General features: G+C 43.3%; 1 protein-coding gene across 2 annotated transcripts in view; it reads left to right on the top strand.

Moving 5' to 3' along the window:
* The first annotated feature begins 723 nt into the window (after positions 1–723).
* Positions 724–20,978, top strand: part of Pxk (PX domain containing serine/threonine kinase like) — a 74,925-nt gene continuing 54,670 nt past the window's right edge. For both annotated transcript variants that reach the window (XM_076871225.1, XM_076871140.1), the window contains exon 1: positions 724–932. In XM_076871225.1, coding sequence (XP_076727340.1) covers positions 831–932 — 102 coding nt within the window. In that variant the 5' untranslated portion in view covers positions 724–830. The remainder of the gene's footprint in view (positions 933–20,978) is intronic.

Below are 20,978 nucleotides of genomic sequence, written 5' to 3'. Positions count from 1 at the left end.
CCAAAGCCATCAATTATGGCCATTTGGTTACTTAAGGTTGCCCCACAATATTTTTTTTTTTTTTAAGTTTGAGATCTGGTGAGGATACAATATGTATAATCAAGGTTCTCCTGTCTGAAGATCCAGGTTTAATGGTCTCTGTAAAACCTGAATCAGACAGAGTTTGTTTTATAGTTTCTGGATTTCCAGGGTTCAGACAGGGTTCACTTGAAGGCTCTAGGTCCTGTGGTTCTTGTGTATGGTAGTTTGGGAGAGGCCCAGTTGTAAGGGTCTCAAGTCTGATAGCCCCAGCTTCTGAGGGTCTCATCTGAAAAGCCCAATTCTGCGAGGCTTGTTTTGGATGTCTCTGGGCCTGAAGTGTCCTGAATTCTAGGGCTCAGGATAGAGTGAGTATCTTTGCATCTGAGGATCCGGGGTGGTGTTAGCTTCGGATATTGTGTTCCCGGGTCTGCCGTGCAGCTACGAATAGCTGAGAGACCCAACCCCAGGGCAACGACAGAGGTCGACAGGGGGTGGACAGCGGTTGTCAGGTGAAAAAGAGCCTACAGTCCTGCGCCGCGCAGCACAGATTGCAGGCCGGCGGCCAATGGAGGATCGGCGCTAGGACCTCGCGGCTGGCGGCGGCGCGTAGGGTGGCCGGGGATGACAGCGACGGCGCCGCGACGGGTCGGCGCTAGGACCCGCGGGCGCGGCGGGAGGCGGCGGCGCGTGGGGCGGCGCGTGTTGACAGCAGCGGCGCTGCAGCGGGCCGGGCGGCGGGAGTGGCGCCTCTGGTTCCTGCCCCGCGACCCGAGGCGGCGGCGGCGGCGGCGGCGGCCCGGCGACGCGGGATGGCTTTCATGGAGAAGCCGCCGGCCGGCAAGGTGCTGCTGGACGACACGGTGCCGCTGACAGCAGCCATCGAGGCGAGCCAGAGCCTGCAGTCCCACACGGTGCGCGGCCGCCGGGCGGGCGGGCGGGCGGCCCCGGGCCCGGGAGGGAGCCGGCGGGCGGCGGGCGGCCCCGGCCCGGAGGGCTCGGGCGTGGCGGCGGGTCTGCAGGGCCCCCGGGGCCCAGGCGGACGCGGAGGCCGGAGCGGCCGAGGGCGGGGACCGCGGCGCCCGGGCCGAGGGGTGGGAGGAGCCCGGCGGCGTCCGGGGAAGGACTCGGAGCAGGCGAGGTGGTGGGACCCCGGTCCCGGGACGCCTCCCGGGGCAAAACCCAGGTACTAGCAAAAACCCGCTCTGCCCCTCTCAACCCGCCGCCAGCCTTCTCGTCGGGGCCACTGGGTTCCCTCCTTCTAGCCGGGGGTCTGGGTGGTGGGGATGGGAATATGCCGGACCCAATGGAAGTGTGACTTCAGGGGACCGAAGCCTACTTAGGGGACTGCAGAGAGAAAATGGCTGGGGTCCTCAGCCCCAGGTCCAGGTCAGCTGCTTGGCCTTGGCCAGGGAAATGGTGAGGGAAGCAGTCAGGGGTCCTGCGGAGGCAGGTGTAGGAACGTGCCCCTTCCCTCCTCGGACCTGCTCGGCAGTGGGCAATGGTAGAATTCATTTGCATTTAAGATGCTCTGGAGTTGCATGAAAGAGTAAGATCCTCGTAGTAAACCCAGGCACTGTTCATTTCTGTTACATATACTGTTTTTTATGGTTGTTTTCATTTGCCTGTGCCTTTTTTTTTTTTAAAGTCATACTATGCATTATGATTAACAAGCAATAAACCCAGGTACTAGCAAAAAACCTTGGGAGTTGTTGCCTGCCAGCGGAACCTTGGGAAATAATGAATGGGGAGAGACAGATTCTATAAATTGTAATGTTTTGTCAGGCCACCAAATCAGATTCCAGCTCAGAGGCTTGTTGTTTACTATTGCAGTGTGTTTGGAGGTTCATCATCTGGAGGCTAAAGCCCCACAATAGCCTTCTGTTTCTCTTTTTGTTCAAAGCTCTTCTGGTGTTCAAAGAGACCTTTCATTTCTCTCCTATTAAAGTGGGACTTTTTTGAACCTCAGTTTCCTCTTCCGACAGCCATGCTTTGTAGGCCTTGGATTGTTCAAAGAGTTCATTTCCAGTTTGGAAAAATGATAATCTTTCTAAAAAGTGCATTTTATTGGGGCTGGGGTTGTGGCTCAGCAGTAGAGCACTTACCTAGCATGTGCAAGGCCCTTGTTCGAACCCCAGCACCACATAAAAATAAATAAACAAAATAAAGGAATTGTTTCCAACTACAACTAATAAACAAATAAATAAATATTTTAAAAAATTTTTTAAAAAGTGCATTTTATTTCATTGTGCTTATCTTTAATTCTATTCTCCAGCCATGTGGACAGGCACCATAGACAATTGGATTTGTGAAACTTGTAACTTGGTATAAGGGAGTATTGAGGGTTGAAATTTGGGGCAGGGTCACAGTAATAATTCTGCTCTTCAATTACATTTCTGACTTGACTATTGGCGAATAAATCTTATAGCCTCTCAATAGAGTTGAGTCTTTGAAGTCTATTTTATACTAAAAATAAAGAGATGCTTGTAAATGCTCATTGACCACTTCCTTCAGGAAGCATTTCTTTTTCTTTTTTCTTTTTTTGGTACCAAGGATTGAACCCAGGGGCACTCAACCACTGAGCCACATCCCCAGCCTATTTTTATATTTTATTTAGAGACAGGGTCTCACTGAGTTGCTTAGTACCTGGTTGTTGCTGAGGCTGGCTTTGAACTCTAACCTACTGCCTCAGCCTCCTGAGTCGCTGGATTATAGGCTGGTGCCACTGCCCCAGCTATGAAAGCATTTCTTGATGGCACTGCCCTATGTGCTCACCATCACATTATCATTTTATTCAGTGATTACTGCTTTTCTTTTCCACCAGGCTGTGAGAGGGACAATTCTTATTCACTTTGGACTTCCAGCCCCTGGTATGTAGATAGGATTTCACATGTGAGTTTTTTCTTTTTAATGAATAAATAAATGAGTTGCAACCTTACTTGCCTATTCCTGTTTGTGTAAACTGTTAACATAGAAGTTAGTACTTTAGCCAGGCGTTGAAAGATTTTTTTTCCCCATTTTTATTGCAGAGTTTTTCTCTAAAAGACAAAATAATTTAGGGTAGAAAATGGCAGTTCTTGTAATTATGACTGAACACAAAAGACAATGACTCACAGGAGACCCATAGAGGCAGATGTTGTAGAGTTTAAAAAAAAAAAAGTAGCATTGTCTTGCGTAATTTTTGACTATTCTGTGTTCTTGTCATTTTAGCTATAAAGTTTGAGACTAAGAAATGTTGCATCAGCTCTCAACTTTATTGAGAAAAATCATATGCTGATGCAAACTTTTTGGACTATTAATGTCTTATGAGTAAGTTCCTTTAAAACAAGAACAGTTGGAAATTATTGGGAAAGAAGCAGTAGTTAAAAGTGCTATGTAAGGGGCTGGGGATGTGGCTCAAGCGGTAGCGCGCTCACCTGGCATGCGTGCGGCCCGGGTTCCATCCTCAGCACCACATACAAAGATGTTGTGTCCGCCAAGAACTTAAAAAAAAAAAAAAAAAAAAAAGTGGTATGTAAAAGAGAAAAGCAATGCTTTCTGGAAAGAGTGAAAATGGCTTTCCACCTTGTTAGCTGAAGGGAGATATGTCTCAAAGGTCAGAGGTCTAACTTCTCTTTCAAATACTGAATCTCTAGGAAGTTGCTCCTTGGCCATAGATAGAAATATATGAGGGAATATATAGTAGTGAACATCCTTTGGCTTGGGAGAGGCAAGACCTTAGTACAGGTCTGGGATGCTGGGATGATACTTGCTAGTCATGTGACATTGGTTGGGCAAATCACTGAAAAAAAAATTTTTTTTTTGTACCTGAGATTGAATTCCAGGGGTTCTTGACCACTGAGTCACATCCCTAGTTATTTTTATTTTTTATTTTGAAACAGAGTCTCCCTAAGTTGCTTAGGGCTTCACTAAGTTGCTGAGGCTGGCTTTGAACTTGTGATCCTCCTGTCTAGACCTCCAGAATGGCAGGGATGACAAGCGAGAGCCACCGCATCCGACTCACTGAAACGTTTTTGGTGGTTAGTTTTGTCATGAGAGCAATACATAGCTGCCCTGACTATGGTGGGAAGATCAAATGAAATAATCTTCTTGAAGTATTTGTAAAGTACCTTCCTCCCTTTTTTCATCTCTTCATTCTCTGATAATGTATGTGCAAAGAGTTAAACACTTTAGAGTACATTATTCCAAGTAAGCTCCTTTCTGGCCATAGTTCCTTTCATCTCGCAATCTTGTTTTGCCTTAGGAAACAATTTCTAACTGAAAATTTTAGAGCACATCTGATGTAGGATTTATGAACTTGGGAGGGAAAAATTCTCTGGGGAAAATACAGACACCAGAAGGATGAAGGGAACACAAGGTCACCACCAGAAAAAGCACATTGGGTTGAGCAACTGACCAAGTGCGTGTTGATAGGTGATTCAGTGCCTGAATGATTTTCTTTTCTTTTTTATGGCGCACAATGAATTTAGCTATAAGAAATAGACTAGGCTTCTTCTGCAAGAAAATGAAGCTTCCATAAAACCAGAAAGGCCAGTGTTTGGGGACAGGATGCTTTCAGTCTGGAGTCAGAAGAAGGGGGAAGGTTTTCTAAAAAAAGGAATTCTGTTTAAAAGCTATACGGGTGAGTTAGGAGAAAGTTTGGGAGAAATTAGAGAAGACAAGGGAAATAAGAATTCTTAGCTACATGAAAGGGAAAACTTAAGTCAATAGCCTCAAAAAATGCTAACCTCACTGAAATAGAAACCAAAGGAAACTGACAGTTCTGGAGAGGATTGTTATCAAATGTGCAGATCGGCTTTTTGCTGGTTGGCACTCCACAGTGTGGATAGCTTTTCATCTCAGTTTTCTTCTCTTTAAATATTCTTCTGTGAGGTTCATCTGGATCAGGGCCCATTTACTCTGCATTGGGTGCATTTTGTTTTTGAGAAACAAAAGATAATTTTAGGGATATTTGAGGCATAACAGAACATTTTTTTAAATCTGTGGAAAAGATAATATTACACGTTAAAAATCTTTATGAAATGGATCTGTCCTTGAACTTTTGATTTTTATGAAACTATTTCTGCATGGTTTATTTATGCAACAACATTCATTCAACAGAGAGAATCGGCCTGTGAAATAGACCTGCTCTCATGGAGTTTTTGTTCTATCAGATTTGGAGGTCTTTTTTTTTTTCTTTTTTTGGTACCAGGGATTGAACTCAGGGCCACTCAACCACTGAGCCACATCCCCAGTCCTATTTTGTATTTTATTTAGAACAGAGTCTCACTGAGTTGTTTAGTGCCTTGCCTTTTGCTGAGACTGGCTTTGAACTCAACGATCCTCCTGTCTCAGCCTCCCAAGCTGTTGGGGTTATAGGCCTGTGCCATCGGTGAGATTTGGAGGTCTTTTGTTTTCCAAGGTGTATACAAGTCAACCAGGATTTTTGCCTGTCATAACACAGGTGGATTTGGAATTCTTTTTATGACTTGTTTTTTTGCAATTTGGCTTCTTAATTGGTGATCCTTCTTTAAAATTATCTTTTAAGCTTTATTCATATAGCACCAAAATACCTATTCGAAAATGATGCAAAATTAAATGGAATCATTGTCTTCAGAGCCTGAAATATTAGGATAATCCAAAACTCAGTATCAGAATCTATCTGGGCTTCCTTTTGGGATGCTGTTGGGCAGTTCCTTTAGAATTCCTTGTTATACTGAACAATTTAGATTTTTTTTCTTTGAAGATGATTGCATAGACTATTGCAGACTATATGGCAGCTAACTTGGCAACACTTCTACCCATTATTCTAAGGTAATAATAGCAGTTGTTTTCTGGGACTCTAATCATTCATACTGGTTATGTATTTTGGCCTAGTTGTCCTAGAAACCTTAATGAATGCAGTCAGAAAGCCCTAGTTAAAAACTTTTAGAGACTGGTAATTAGTTCATTTAGAGATCATAAGTAATTGCTTTCTTTTGAAGAAGTCAGTGTTTTGCCGCCTGATTTAGGGGCTGGTGATACTCAGTCCTCATATATCATCCCTTTTGAAGATTATCCCATGAGAAAGTTTTCCCGTAATAGAAATACAAATAAGAAACTTGCTGTAGTTACTAGGAGGAAATGTAGGATTCTGGGGCTGGAATTTATTTTAGGTGAAAAGATAGTTACGTGTTTTGTCTACCTTCCAGCTGCAAAAATAGCCATGCCTTCCATATGGATTGTGATTGTTCAATATATAAATTATTGGTAAGGTTTAAATGGGTTCATTTGAAGCAAGTAAAACAAGTGCTCAGCTCAAGCTTTGAGAGATTTTTGAGTGGCCTCATATGAAATTAAGCTATTTATTTATTTATTTGTTTGGTAAAAGGGATTGAACCCAGGGGCATTTAACCACTGAGCCAAATCCCTAGCCCTTTTAAAATATTTTATTTTGAAACAGGATCTCTTTGAGTTGCTTAGGGCCTGGATAAGTTGCTGAGGTTGGTTTGAACTCCAGATCAGTTGCTAAGGCTGGCTTTGAACTCCAGTCTCAGTCTCCCAAGCTGCTGGGGTTACAGGCATGCGCCACCTTGCAGGCTGAAGCTCTTTATGTTTCCACTTTGGGCATCCTGGGAAATGGGGAGCTGCACCTGAAGATTGTTTTGGAAGTCATAAATGCTGAAGTGTTAGGGGGATATGGGGGAGGGAGTAATAAACTCCATGGTTTTTCTCCTAACCTGAAAGTCATTCTTAGTGACTTCTTTTGTGAGCACCAGGCACATAGTGGGAGAGACAAAGGTATGATATCTCTTCAAAGGAGAGGACAATGACCCTTCACTTGCCTTTTGAAACTTGACTGGGACTAGGGGACAAGTGCTTTATCTCAGGAAAATACCTAGACCTTAGGAGGGGAAGCATTTGTGGAGATTGACCATGTAGTCTCTGGCTGACCTTGCTAATGACCATTCTTGGGGGAAGTCTGGCCATTTCTAGCTGAAGATTAAGATATCAAGTATTTCCTCCTGCCTCCTGAAAGAGCATAGTTGAAAACTAAAGGAAGTCCTAAATGCCTTTGATGTCTTCAAATAATTAAGTAATTATTTCTTGGTGGCTAAGAGGGTGCTTTTCTAATTATTAGTATAGCTATTTGTTAAGTTGGGGAATGTATGCAGTAACAAGAGTCTTCTGGGAAAAGTGTTTGTTTTGTTTTTGGTACTAGCTTTCTGATTCACATACCATACAATCCACCCAAAGTGTACAATTCAGTGGCTTTTAGTATATTTAACAGAGCTATGGATCACCACAATCTCAGAACATCTTCATTATCCCCAAAGAAGCCCAGCACCCCTCACTCATCACCCTGGAAAATTTTATAACCTTCCAAGATGTTAATTAAGCTCAAAATATAATCTCAACACAAGTTCTTCAACTCTTTGAGTCCAACTCCTTTAAAAAATCTCATCAGAGGGACAGCTGCTCTCCATAAACATACATCTGTCTGTATACCTTCTCAGAACCTCACCAACCTATGGATCTTAGGGTAAGCATCACAGTTAGAAATTTTTCAAAAACTGTGAACTTGGTGAGGTGTGTGCATCAAAAAAAAAAAAAAAAAAAAAAAAGGTATTCTGCTAACTACCACATGTACCCTACTTTAGGAAAATTCACTGGGGCTGGGGATGTAGCTCAGTGGTAGAGTGCTTCGTGAGCTTGTCTGAGGCCCTGAATTCAGTCCCCAGCACTGAGGGGAAAAAAAAGAAAGAGAAAAAACCCAGCTGGGCACAGTGGCACATGCCTGTAATCCTAATTACTTGGGAGACTGGAGCAGGAGGATTTGTTTGAGGCTAGTTGCAGCAATTTAGCAGACCCTCTCTCAAAATTAAAAAAATAAATAAATAAAATTTAAAAAAAAATAAAAGGATGGGGAGCCTATGGAAGAGGATGTTACTCAACTCAGGTGGAGCTCCCCAGGTTCAATTTCCAAATTTCCAGTATCACCGAAAAAAAAAAAAAAAGGAAGAAAGGAAACCACAATATACTTAGAACAATAGATGGATTATGTCCTGTGGGCAAAAAACAAATTGCTTTAGTTTGCAGCTTGCTTGGTTCATTTCAGTGTGTGTGCTCTGGTGACTTCTACAGTGGCCCTGGAGAGGGCAAAGGGCTCTGGACTGGAAACAGGGTGTGTGTGCCTTCGCCTTGCTCCACCTGCTTGTCATAGCACCTCTGTTTATAATATTTAAACAAGTCTGCCCGCATTTCTTTGATGTGGCTCATCAGCAATAGGTCATCTCTACTTATTTTTTCATTTGAGGCTTTCTTCTGCGGGTAGGGTAGGGAATGAATGGAGTATTGGTTACAGGAGAATCCTCGATCTCGAAATGTCTAAGAAACACTCATAGAGCTGGGTACAGTGGTGCATGCCTATAATCCCAGAGGCTTAGGAGGCTGTGGCAGGAGGATTGATTATCCCAAGTTCAAAGCCAGCCTTAGCAACTTAGCAAGGTCCTAAGCAACTTAACTCAGTGAGACCCTGTCTGTAAGTAAAAAATAAAAAGGGCTGGGGATGTGGCTCAATGGTTAAGCACAAAACAAAACACTTGTAGAGGTGAAAGGGGAAACAATCTTGTTCATGCAGTGCCTTTTTCCTCATGAGTCTACCCTCCCCCAGGGGACACATTGCACTTTAGCCCTACACACTTTTCCTCTTTGCCCAAGCCAAGGGAAATGAAACTGGAAGTGGGCCCGCTCACACCGACCTCTAGTGTCAGACTCACGGTCTGGCCAGCACGCAGCCCACTGGCCCACCAGAGTACCTGGAGTAGCTGGGACGCCCCTCGCCAGGCCCTAAGCATTTCCTATGTGACCCTGTAGACCAAGTTCACTAGTTGTCCTCTTGGATTCTGCAGACACTTCTGAAGCTCATGTTCTCTGATGGCACTGGAGTTGGCTATAGGCTTGCAGTGGTGAACTGTCCCTCCTCTAGTGGCTCTGAGGTTACTGCTGAGGGTAGAGAGGTGCCTCTGGAGGTCTTCCCTCCCCCTTCCCATGGGAAGGGGCATGGGCAGTTCATTCTGCCTCTCTCCATGTTTTTCTCTTGAAGGTTATTTTTTTACTTTAAGTCCAGCCTTTCTTGTTTACATATTGCTATTTTCATTTAATTTTAAACTAAAACAGTCCCTGGCACATGGATAATAAGCATCCAACACAAATATATGTTGAATAAATGAAGTAATTGAATGAATGCAGGTATTCAAGATACAACTCAGGACACCCTTCCTGGGTCTTGCTACTTCACCTCTTAACCTATCAAGTCACACATAATTTTCCTTCCTCAAATTTCCTCTCTATAGACACATGCATTTTATATACCTATTATTTCTTACTACCCTGTTTTCTATTTATGCCCCGCTCCACAGGTGCAAACTGTAAATAACATGAGGAGAGAGGCAGAATGTCTTTGGACATATTGCTTAATCCCTCCAGCCTCAGTTTGTCCATCTGTAAGGTGGGATGGTAAGAGTATGTTAGGGTTGCTGATTAATAGGCTTATATAGCTGGAACATTCGAAGAGAGCCTAGCCCATGTCCATGGTTACCTCTGTACATGTCAGGGCACTGGCTCAGAGTCTTGTGCATTTTTTGGCACTCAAATATGTTTAGTGGAAAAGGGGAAGTTAAATTTTTTTAAAGTTTGCCTTACTGTCACCTGTGACTACTTTGCTAGTAAATGGCAACAAAGATCAGTGACATCTCAAAGAACAACTACCCACCCTACTCCTACCCCCACCCCACCCCCACCCCCACCCCCACCCCCAGCCACCTGCCTTTACCTGTTTACCCTGGAGGAACACGTTTTGACAGCCAGGCTCCTGGAGATGCAGCACAGTCTCCTTACTCTCCTGCCTGGAGGCAGAGTTGGCTGTTAGTGTTCAGAGGCAGTGGAAGGGGCAAATGGGTGTCTGTGAGGTGCCAGGGGCCTGGTCTGAAGCTAGCAGCTCCTAGCCTGTTTCTGCTCTTCCCCTCCTGGCTTTTCCTCACCCCTGGAGGGGTTCCAACATGGGTGCATATACATTGGACCTCTGGAACATTTACAAAAACAAGAATCTTCTGGGTGCCAGGCACTGTGCTGTGTATCAAGATGAATGAGGCAGGAGGCTGACATCCTGGTGGAGGTAGCGAACACATAAACCAAAGGCCAAGTAAGACACTGAGAGGGCTGCTTTGCCTGGGAGAGTGAGGGGGGCATATGGGAGAGGGAGAAAGAGTGAGGTCCTCCCAAGGCTTAGGAAATGAGGAAAGGCTATTTCAGAGAAGACATTTCAGAGAAGACAGCAATCCTGAAACATCTAGCAAAGCCTCTACTGGTTTACACTATTCTAAACTTTAAAGTTTGGCTTTATTTTTTTATTTTTTTAAAAGAGAGAGAATTTTAATATTTATTTTTTAGTTATCGGCAGGCACAACATCTTTGTATGTGGTGCTGAGGATCGAACCCGGGCCGCACGCATGCCAGGCGGGCGCGCTACCACTTGAGCCACATCCCCAGCCCTAAAGTTTGGCTTTAGACATTTTGAATGATACTAAAAAGGAGTGGTACTTGTCATCATTCACTAACTCACCAGAAGGGTCTCAATGTAAAAACACTGAGGAATAATGATTCTGTTCTTTGCAGCCAAGGTTGTATTTGTAGACTTCAGAAGTTCCTTCAGCAGACACTGCTATGTGGGATCCAGTTTGACAGGACTACAGTCATCTTGGTTATAACTGCCATTTTGCCTGCCAGGTAACCCTGGCACTTGTCCCAAACCCTATAGGACAAAGTTGTTGAGATAGTTAGCTATGCTGACTGACCACTGACTCACAGTCTTTCTTAACTGACCTTGGGCATCTTAGTAGGTTTGTTTGTTTGTTTCTTTCTTTCTTTTTTTACAATGCAGGAGATCAAGCCCAAGGCCTTGTGCATGCTAAGGCAAGCTCTTTACTACTCAGCCACATTCCCAGCCCTATCTTAATAGTTTCTTTTCTTTTTTTAATATGGTATCGGGGATTGAATTCAGGGGTGCTCCACCACTGAGCTACATCCCCAGTCCTTTTTCTTTTTTAAATATTGAGACAAGATCTTGTTAAACTGCCTAGGCTGGCCTTAAACTTGCAGACTTCCTGCCTCAGCCTCTTGAGTCACTGGGATTACAGCTTTTTAAAGAGTTTTTGATAAAGGCCAGGGATCTTCCATTTGGCCACAACCCACCTTCAGCTAGCTACATATATAAACACCTCCTTCCTGCCTTGGGTATGGAATCCTCCTGTTTTGCTGCTGCCTAAGACATACTTCTATCCATAAGTCCCTAATAAATTACACTTCATGCAATCTTAGCTCTGTTGGCCTCTTTCTTCAGTCTCTTATTTCCTTCCTCGTTTGGCTTGTTCTTATGCAGCAGAACTGCGTTTTTTCAGAAAAACTGGTTTTTCCTTGGGTTCTAGACATTCAGTACTTGGGATGAAGGTCTAAACAGGATAGACTTGGTCCCTGCCTGTGTTTGTTCATTCATTTTAAAAGGGTTTATTTTACAAAATTCTAGTCTAGGGTAAAAGATGAAAAAAGGGCAACTATGGCCAATTGTGGGGCCTCTTGGATGCCAGGCTAAGGGGACCCAAACAGCAATGAGGGGTCTTGAGCAGGTGTGTGGCATTTGAAAGTAGAGTTTTAAACAGCTCTTTGTCGCTGGTGTGTAGGGTGTGGCTAGAAGGATGGAGGAAGGGAAGAGGAGAGTCCCTTCTGATAATGAAGCCCTGGAGTTAGAAAGACCACATCTCAGGTCCATGGCAAGAGAAAGAGAAGGAAGGGAGAGAAGAAAAGTGCCAGGTAGAGACCACGAGGGACACAGAGGCACTAAGATGGTAACTGGTCTTGCAGGGAACATGATGAGTCCAAGTTTGGCTTTAGACATTTTGAATAATACTGAAAAAAGAGTGCCACTTGTCCTAACAGCGAACATTGTTTAAACTCTTACTATTGTGCCAAGCCCTAGTTACAATAGTCTAATTTTCTCTCCCTCTATTTCTCTCTTTGTGTCAGCCTCATTGAAGTATGTTATGGTTTGAATCTGGAGTGTTCCCCAGAGTCTGACGTATTAAAGGCTTGGTCCCCAATGTTCAGAGGTGTGGCTTTTAGGAAGTGATCGGATCATGAGGGCTTTGACCTCGTCAATGGATTAGTCCATGGATGGATTAATACTTTCATAACATTATTATAAGGTGGTACAAACTGTAGGAGGTAAGGCCTAGTTGGAGGAAGTAGGTCTCAGGGGCCCCTTCTTCCTTCTCTCTCTCTCTCATTTTCTGGCTGTCATGAGGTGAGCAAATTTGTCCTGTCACACCCTTCTTCCATGATGTTCTACCTCACCTCAGATCCAAAATAATGGAGCCAGCCAAACATAGTCTGAAACTTCTGAAACCATGAGCTAAAAGAATCTTTCTTCCTTTAAGTTGTTTTTCCCAGGTATTTTGTCATAGCAATTCAAAGACGACTAATACAAAGTATGATTTACGTGTAATAAAGTTTATTAGTTTTAGTGTACAATTTGATAAATTGTGTAACATTTTGCTCAACTGCACATATTTTCTGGGTATCATTTTGCAGTTAGTACCTTCCCTCTGTTCCTTGGCAACTAATACTCTGCTTTTTATTGCTATTGTTTCATCTTTGCTAAAATGTCATCAGTAAATGAACTCTTAAAGGATGTAATCATTGGTGTCTGGCTTATTTTAATTAGCATAAAGCTATGAGATTCTTCCAAGATAATGTACGTTTTTGTGTTTGATTGATTGAGAGACAGGATCTTGCTATGTTGCCTAGTCTTGCCCTGAACTCTCAGACTCAAGCCATCTTCAGCCTCTGCCTCCCAATTAGCTAGAATATAAGCAAGCACCCTTACACCTAACTCCATGTTTCTTTCTTTCTTTTTTAATTTTTTTGTAGTTATAGATGGATAGAATGCCTTTATTTTATTTTTATGTGGTGCTGAGGATCGAACCCAGTGCCTCATACATGCTAGACAAGCGCTCTGCCACTGAGCTATAGTCCCAGGCCAATCCATGTTTCTTTTTATTGCTAAGTAGTATTCCATTTTTTTTGGATAGACCACATGGAATGGACATTTACCCATTGGTAGACTTTTGGGTTGTTTCCAGTTGGGGACAATTATGAATAGAGCTGCCATGAACATTTGGGTAAAGTCTTCATGTGGACATGAACTTTCCAAGTAATGGCACTAGCCAAGTAAATACCTGGGAATGGAGTTTCTGGGTGACATGCTAAGTACATGTTTAACTTGGTAAGAAACTGTCAGACTTTTTAGATTTTCATTTGATCCTCATACCAATTCTGAGTTGGGTTTTGTTATTATCCCTATTTTTCAGTTGAAGAAAATAAAGTACAGAAAGGATAACTTGCTCAAGATCTTAGGGCTGGGAGTGGCAGATGAAAGTTCATATGATACTCGTGAACTTTGAATCAAAATACAAGTTGTGAGCCATCCAAAGTGATTTGTTATCAGGGTCTGCAGATTGATGGACCTGTTCAATGGCTCTATGATGCCTCCTCCCAGGAGAAGACAAGGTGGAGGTGTTCCCTGACTCACAGAGTCAGACAATGGTTTGGGTGGCTGCCTTCTAAATTCTCCCAGCTTGGCTGCATAGGAATGGAGTTCATTCATCACACACAGTGGCGGCCTTAGAGAAATCACTGTCCAGTGAAGAGGTATTGTGAACCATATATGTTATTTGCATTTTCTAGTAGTCACATTTAAAAAGTAAAATGAAATTAATTTAATATATTCTGTTTAATTCAGTATATCCAAAATATTATCTCAACATGAAATCAGTATAAAATTGATGCTATATTCACATTCATTTTGTCAAAGTTTTTTTAAAATGTAATGTGTATTTTATAATTATAGTATATTTCAACCAGAAGTAATCACATTTCAGGTTCTTGATAACCATATATTGCTTATGACTAGTATACTGGACAGCATAGATATAGACATTAAAAATAACAATCTTCAAAAGCATTAATATGGAGAGAGAGCCATGTTAAGTGGGGAAAAAGCAAGTCATAATACACTATTTAGTATGCATTCGTTTTCATAAATATCTGTTAGTACCTGCAAACAGTCTATAACTACATTGCCTCATACTGTAGCCACTAGGCTACTTTAAATTAAATAAAATTAAAATTCACTTCCTTTCACTGGCTACATTTCAAGAGCTCAGAGGTCCTCTGGCCTTAGAGGCTACCATATTGAATGCCAAATTAGATGGCTGCTGTCTTCAAACAGCTAAACTGGTGGAGGAAGCCTGAGAGGCTGAGGCCTGTGAGCTCTGTGACCAGCAAGTTGGTGAGCATTGAGTCCTAGAACTTCTGTGTGTGTGTGTGTGTTGTTTGCTTGTTTGTGGCACTGGGGATTGAACCCAGGGCCTTGCCATGCTAGGCAAGTACTCTACTACTGAGCTACATCCCCAGCCCTTTTCTCTTTAAGACAGGTTCTTGCTAAGTTGCCTGGTTTGGCCTTGAATTTGAATCCAGCCTCTTGAGTAGCATTGTTTTTAACAGTTAAGCACAGGAAGGAAGCCCCATGAGGGGCAGCCACAGTTGGTACCTTGAAGAGTTTAATAGGAACTTGGTGTGGAAACAACACAGTCTCCTCAAGCACCCTGTTCCACTTTTGTACAACGGAAATTACATTCAAATTGTTGAGTTCTTCATAAACCTGGTGTCCACTTATGGCATCTTCATATAAAAATGCTCCTTTCTGCTTCTTATTCTTGCATGGCAGGGCTTGCTTAACATTCGAAAGAAAATCATTTATCATTTGTACACAGCTTCTATGTGCTACCTGGTTTCCAGTCAACCCCAGAAGTTTGTGTTCATGAAGAAGGAGCTGGGCTGCAAAGTTTGGGGATATTAAAGTTAGGAGACTGTGGTCAGGTGGTGTTTAGAGAGCTGTGTCCCTATACTTAACTCTTGTGCTCGGGCCTGGCTGCATGTCCTTACTCTGCTCTTCATTCTCAGCTTCCTTCTGACTTGATAGACCAGTTCTGCCTGCCCAGATAACCTCCATTCATCAGAACAAGACTGTATATAACATGAAAGCATTCTGCCCAAGGCCATAGAATGTAGGAACTGCTGTACCCCTGTGTGAGGTAGCCTATCGGCCTGCAGTCCAGTCTATTCTCACCACATACAAGCTTTGCAACCTTGAGGCATCTACCCTCTCTGAGCCTTGGTCTTTTGTTGGGAGATGAAAGAAGCTGAGGGACAGAAGGCAAAGTCTTCCATAAGCACAGCAGTTGTATCTTCCAGGAGATGTATGGCCCCATGGCCTGTGCAGTGTGCCATCACGTAGATGGTAGGTTATGAAATTGGAATAGTGACTCAGGAGGACACTGGCATGCTGAGGCTTGGTAGAATTGACTTAGGTATAATCAACTCTGTGGTGACCAACCATTATTAAAACCAGTAGGGACTTCTGCAGCTTGACTTCCACCCAGAATCTCAAGCTTTGTTCCCACCAAATGTTTTACCAGCCTTGATACAAATAGAAGAGTTCATTGACTTGACTTTCATCTTTTGTTTTCCTAGTCTTCCCAGAACAGTAAAAGTGCTGATGGGCAGTAAAAGGACCAAAAGGTTCCTCACCAAGGAAAAGGAGTGATTGATTGCACATGTCATTGATAACATATCAGGCTCTTATTCAAGCTCAGATAATCTCAATTCTTATCTTATCACTCAGAATTCCTTCAAGTGGCATGTTTTAAATTACGTGTGCAGCAAACTGACAAAAGTTTTTTTTTTTTTTTTTTTTGCAATGCTGGGAATTGAACCCAGGGCCTATGCATGCTAGGCAAGTGCTTGCACTGAGCTATGCCTGCAGCCTGCAAACTGACACTAAAATTTGTCTTTTCTTATCATAATAGTAATATATGTTCATTGAGGATATCCAGAAAAATGTAGGGATGAAAAAGAAAAAAAAAGCCTGAAATGGGCAAGAACCTGGGACAACAGAGTAATAACTCTAGAATAATCAAAGACTGAGGACATTGTTTCCGTGTTTTAAGAAAATGACCTTTTATTTTTTACTTAATAGAGCTTACTCACTTACTAGTGTTGCCACTGCCTCCTGCTTGCCTACTAAAACCACAATGCATTCACCTGCAGAAAGCTTGTGTTTGGCGGGATGTGGTGGCCTGTATTTCCAGGGGCTCGGGAGGCTGAGGCAGGAGGATCACAAGTTCAAAGCCAGCCTCAGCAACTTAGCAAGGCCCTAAGCAACTCAGTGATATCCTGTCTCAAAAGAAAATATAAAAAGGGCTGGAGATGTGGCTCAGTGGTTAGGCACTCCTGGGTTCAATCCCTGGTACAAAAAAAAAAGCTTGTATTTGCTGTTTTCTTAGCTAGGAAGAATACTAACAGTTAACAAAGCTGGTCATTATGCTGGCTGCTCTAAATATGCTATTTTATCGAATATTTATCACAACCTTAATGGGAAGGGATGATTTTGCAGATGAATAAATTGAGGCCCAGAGAAATTAGTCCAGGAAACTAGTAAGTGACAGTTGGGCTTTAAGTCCAGGTCTCTGTGAATAGAAAGCTTTTGTCCTCCTCCCCACCCCCCCACCCCCAGGCCTGTGGCTGTGGTGTGGAAGGGGGGTGACACATGTGGCTAATCATTACACTGTGACTGGCTTCTCCTTCCAGACCCTGAAGGTGTCCCTTGAGTACCAACTAAGGTTGTAACGGAGTTGGTCACTGTAGGTGCCAGAGCCCACCTAAAAATCATCATTGGCAACAGAGATTGTATGTTTGATAGTCTTTTCTAGCTAAATATAGTGGGTGGTATTTAATCATTATTCATACTGCATCCATCTCTACAGTTTAAGAGCATATTGCACAAGTAAATGAAATCTTTATTTTGTTTTAATTGAGGCTTTTTGAATTCACCTCCGCCTTTCCTCTGATATAAGATAGAATTATTGTGTTCACATTTTAGCAAATTAGGTAATTTGCTTTGGCATCATTTAAGGGTCATTGTTCTATAGAATGCTGCAGAATCTGGCTGTTTAAGATGCCATATCCATTCCATAGTCATGTCTGAGGTCAAGGGAGTCTGGAGCGCTTCTTTGCAGTATTTCTCTTAGCTGGATCATCAGCTTTCTTTGAAGTCAGCCTAGAGACCAGTTCTCCTGCTGGGAGACCATCCCACAGAGGAGAGCTTGGACTTCAAAAGGCCTGCAGAGGGGAGAAGCATGCATGACCGTGGTTGCTCATCTCACTGCAGGGATCAAAGTGTGTTTGTGATATGTTCTGTGTCAATTCTACAAGCAGAGAAGAAACTGGGAGATTTGCTTTGCATAAGGTTAGAGCACACGTTTCTGTGATCCGGTTGGTTGAATTTTTAAAGGAAATTCATTTCACATGGTGGGAAAGAAGATGCACTTGGCTTCACTCATCTGCCAGAATTTATTTTTTAAGATTAGTGGTGATTCTTTGGATGCCTTTAAAAACCCAATGTTTTCATTTGTTTGAGGGCCATTTTTACACATTACTGGCTTGCATAGCAATGGCTATAGAACAAAGGTAGGTCCCAGCACTGAAAATCTACAGATGAAACTGCGATAAATAATGACAATTTAGCAAAGCAAGAAGTAATCGTTAATTCGAAGTGAAATATTAAAGACTGTAAGCCGCGAAGCAGGTGGCCAGTGAGCTGAGCGGAAGTTCTATAAGCCGATTCTGTTATGAGAATTTCTTCAGAAACCTTGTTGTCCTTTGGAATGATGCAGACTTCTGCTTGTGAGGTGCAGCTGCTGTGCTGTGTGACACTGATTTTGAACATTAATTCTATTTTTATTTTTAAAAAATTTTTGCTGGGGATTGCCTTGTGCACGTGCTAGGCAAGCACTAGAATGGTGAGCAACATCCCTAGCCCTAAGCACTAATTCTTATAAAGGAGTGGTAAGTCTGAGGCTGGGAGAGCCCATGGGAATTTTCTCGAGAGTGCCATTTGACTCTATCTGTTGTAGGTGTATAGGCTTCCTCCTCCCAAGAATGCAAGGGGTCAGTCAGCTAATACCCATCAACAGGTACTTGCTGTGCTTCTGCCATTGGCCTGACATTGTGTTCAAGTGTTATTTAGAACACAAAGAAATGTGTGATTGTAGCTCTTGAAAAACTTAATTCAGTTGGAAAGATCCCCCTCCCCAAATGTAGACAGACATGGGACAAAAATAGCAATAACGTTTAAAAGGTAGAGCTTCCCAGGTTTTCAATAAATAGAGCAGCAAAGCAAGGTGAGTAAGAATATTATGTTCTAAAGAATCTGACAGAGGAGGGTTGAATAGAAAGAAGGGTTAGGTCAGTTTTATCAGAAGATAGAAAAATATGGAAGCTAGGCTAAAGAGTTTGGGTTTGTCCTGTGGCCAGTGAGGGTCATGGAAGATTCTGGAGCCAAGAAGTGGCATTATGCTGGATGTCCAAAAAGGTTTTTAGCATTAAAAAAAAAAATTTTATATATATATATATATATATATATATATATATATACACACACACACACACACACACATACATACACACACACACACCAGGGATTTAACTGAACCACATCCCCCGCCCTTTTTATATTTCATTTAGAGACAGGGTCTTGCTAAATTATTTAGGGCCTCACTAAGTTGCTGAGGCTGGCTTTGAACGTGGGATCCTCCTGCCTCAGCCTCTGAGCCACTGGGATTTCAGGTGTGTGCCACCATGCCCAACTTGCTTTTATCATTCTTGGGGGCTTTTCCTATGAAGGGAAGGTTCCAGGAAACAAGTGGGTTTGGGAGTAACCCCAGAGGAGTGGTGTGGCTGGTAGGTACTAAAGACCAAAAGGCCTGCCCTATCCAGATCCACCATTGCTAGTCCAGGCATCCATCCTTCAGAGACTCGGTTCCCCCAGCTGCCAAATGAGAGTAGCAGTTCTTCCTTGCTCACCTCAAACAACATTGTTTGATATTGTGGGTGGTGCTGTGGGAGCCACCACTAGGGGTCAAATGTGAGGGATCCTGAGAAGCTCAGGTTAGGTGCATAGTCTACCCAAGAAGAGCAGAGTTGAGCCCTGGTGGGAGTCAGGAGGGAAGGAAGTGAGTGGGGAGGAGTCCAGTGAGATGTGGCGAGTGCTTGGTTCATTGGTTTCCTTCCTTCTGTGCAAGGGTTTTTATTTTCATGGTGTGGAGCTGCTTCCGATTTTGAAAGGTTTGAAAACAGTTGTTCTTACCCCAGCTGCACATCAAAATCACCTGGGGAACTTCTAAACCTATTAATACCTGTGCCCTACCCCAGAAAAATTAAACTTGCATCTTTGGGAGTCAGGGCCCAAGCGTAGGGATTTTTTTTGTGTGTGTATGTGTGTGGGGGTGGTGGTCTGGGTTCCGTAGAATGCAGCCAGTTTTGAGATGTCCTGCTTAGGTAGAGGTGGGTACAACGAGAATTATCTGTAAAACATCTCATAACAGCCATACCATGTATTTCTGTATTTTGAGTCTTGGGCTAAATCTGATAGCTGTGCCAAAAGGGAAGAGAGAATTATGAGATTTAGGCTGATTTGTAGGTTTACATAAGTGTTGGAACTAGCTTCTCTAACACCTTTCTTTCCATGTGGTTGTGTGAGGGTCAGTGGTAGAGCCTTGCCTAACATGTGTGAGGCCCTGGGTTTGATCCCCAGCAACACACACACACACACACACACACACACACACACACACCTGGGTTTGATCCCCAGCAACACACACACACACACACACACACACACATAGGGATCTGTGTTTGTAACTTCACTAAAGTTTTCCAAAAATCTCAACAAACCAAGGCATCTTTGAGCAACTAGACAGTGAAATCCTAAATACCCATTTGGAAGCTCAAGAAACACAAAATGCTCATGGGGATATTTACTTGGAAAATGGCGTGTATTGGAAGCATTTATCACCAACTGTGGAAATGACGCCCCCACCCTTGCACCCTCAGGTTGGTCAATAGGTTGGCATCATCAGAGGTGAATCAGCCAAATGCTATGCACTAATGTGGACCCCTGTCTTTAGGGCTGCAGAAAGAGACTGGCCTCACAGCTACCTAAGTCAATGGGGGGTCACCAGCCATGTTTGGAAAGTTGGAGGGACTTGGGAGTCAGCAGGACTTGGATTCCAGTTCCCAATCCGCTGCTTTTCAGCTGTGCAACATTGGGCAGCTCACTATATCTTGCTGAGCAGAGATCTGCCCACTTGGGTGGCTGCTGAGAAGGATTGAATAAGGAGCGGAAGGATTGAATAAGAAGCTTTTGGTTAGATGCTTAGCAAAGTTCTTAGCGTGTGGTTAGTGCTCCTTTGACATTAATCCTCCCTTCTTTTTCTTCCTCTAAGTCAGAAATCACATGGTACTAGTGCAGGTCCAATTTGAAAAACTTCAGCACCAAACCACAATGAGTTGTCAAAATACCCACATGCTCAGGGCTCCCTGGCATGCCAAGATCAAGGATGTGGTGTCAGAGGAGCCAGAGGGAGAGGGCCCTTTGGGGAAGTGGCAGCATGGGGCAGAGTTGGTGGTGACACCTAGATACCTCTGACTCAGGGCTGCCCTGCGGGGCTGACAGCTCCCTTTTCCTGTGTTTTGGTCCCTGGTGGTTTATGTCCTCTTGTACACACATCTTAGGTTCTGTTCCACATCAAAGAGGCGGGAAGAATGGGCAGGTTCACTGGAGGATTCTGGGCTGCTGACTCCAGTTTGGGACATGGAGGCCTGACTTCAAAGGCTAGGTTTTACTGGTCTCCAGGTTTTCCTAAGAGTTGTCTCTACTTGCAAGCAGTAGACAGCCATGCTGTTTTCTTTAGTTTAAATCAGCAGAAATTTGAGATGAAAGTATTTCCTTTTGGCCAGTATGGACAGTGGTATCAAGCAATCTTAAA

This window comes from Callospermophilus lateralis, chromosome 1 (genome assembly GCF_048772815.1).
Source record: "Callospermophilus lateralis isolate mCalLat2 chromosome 1, mCalLat2.hap1, whole genome shotgun sequence".
NCBI lineage: Eukaryota > Metazoa > Chordata > Mammalia > Rodentia > Sciuridae > Callospermophilus > Callospermophilus lateralis.
The sequence above is the reverse complement of the archived record's forward strand: the minus strand, read 5'-3'. Positions and strand labels throughout refer to the sequence as shown.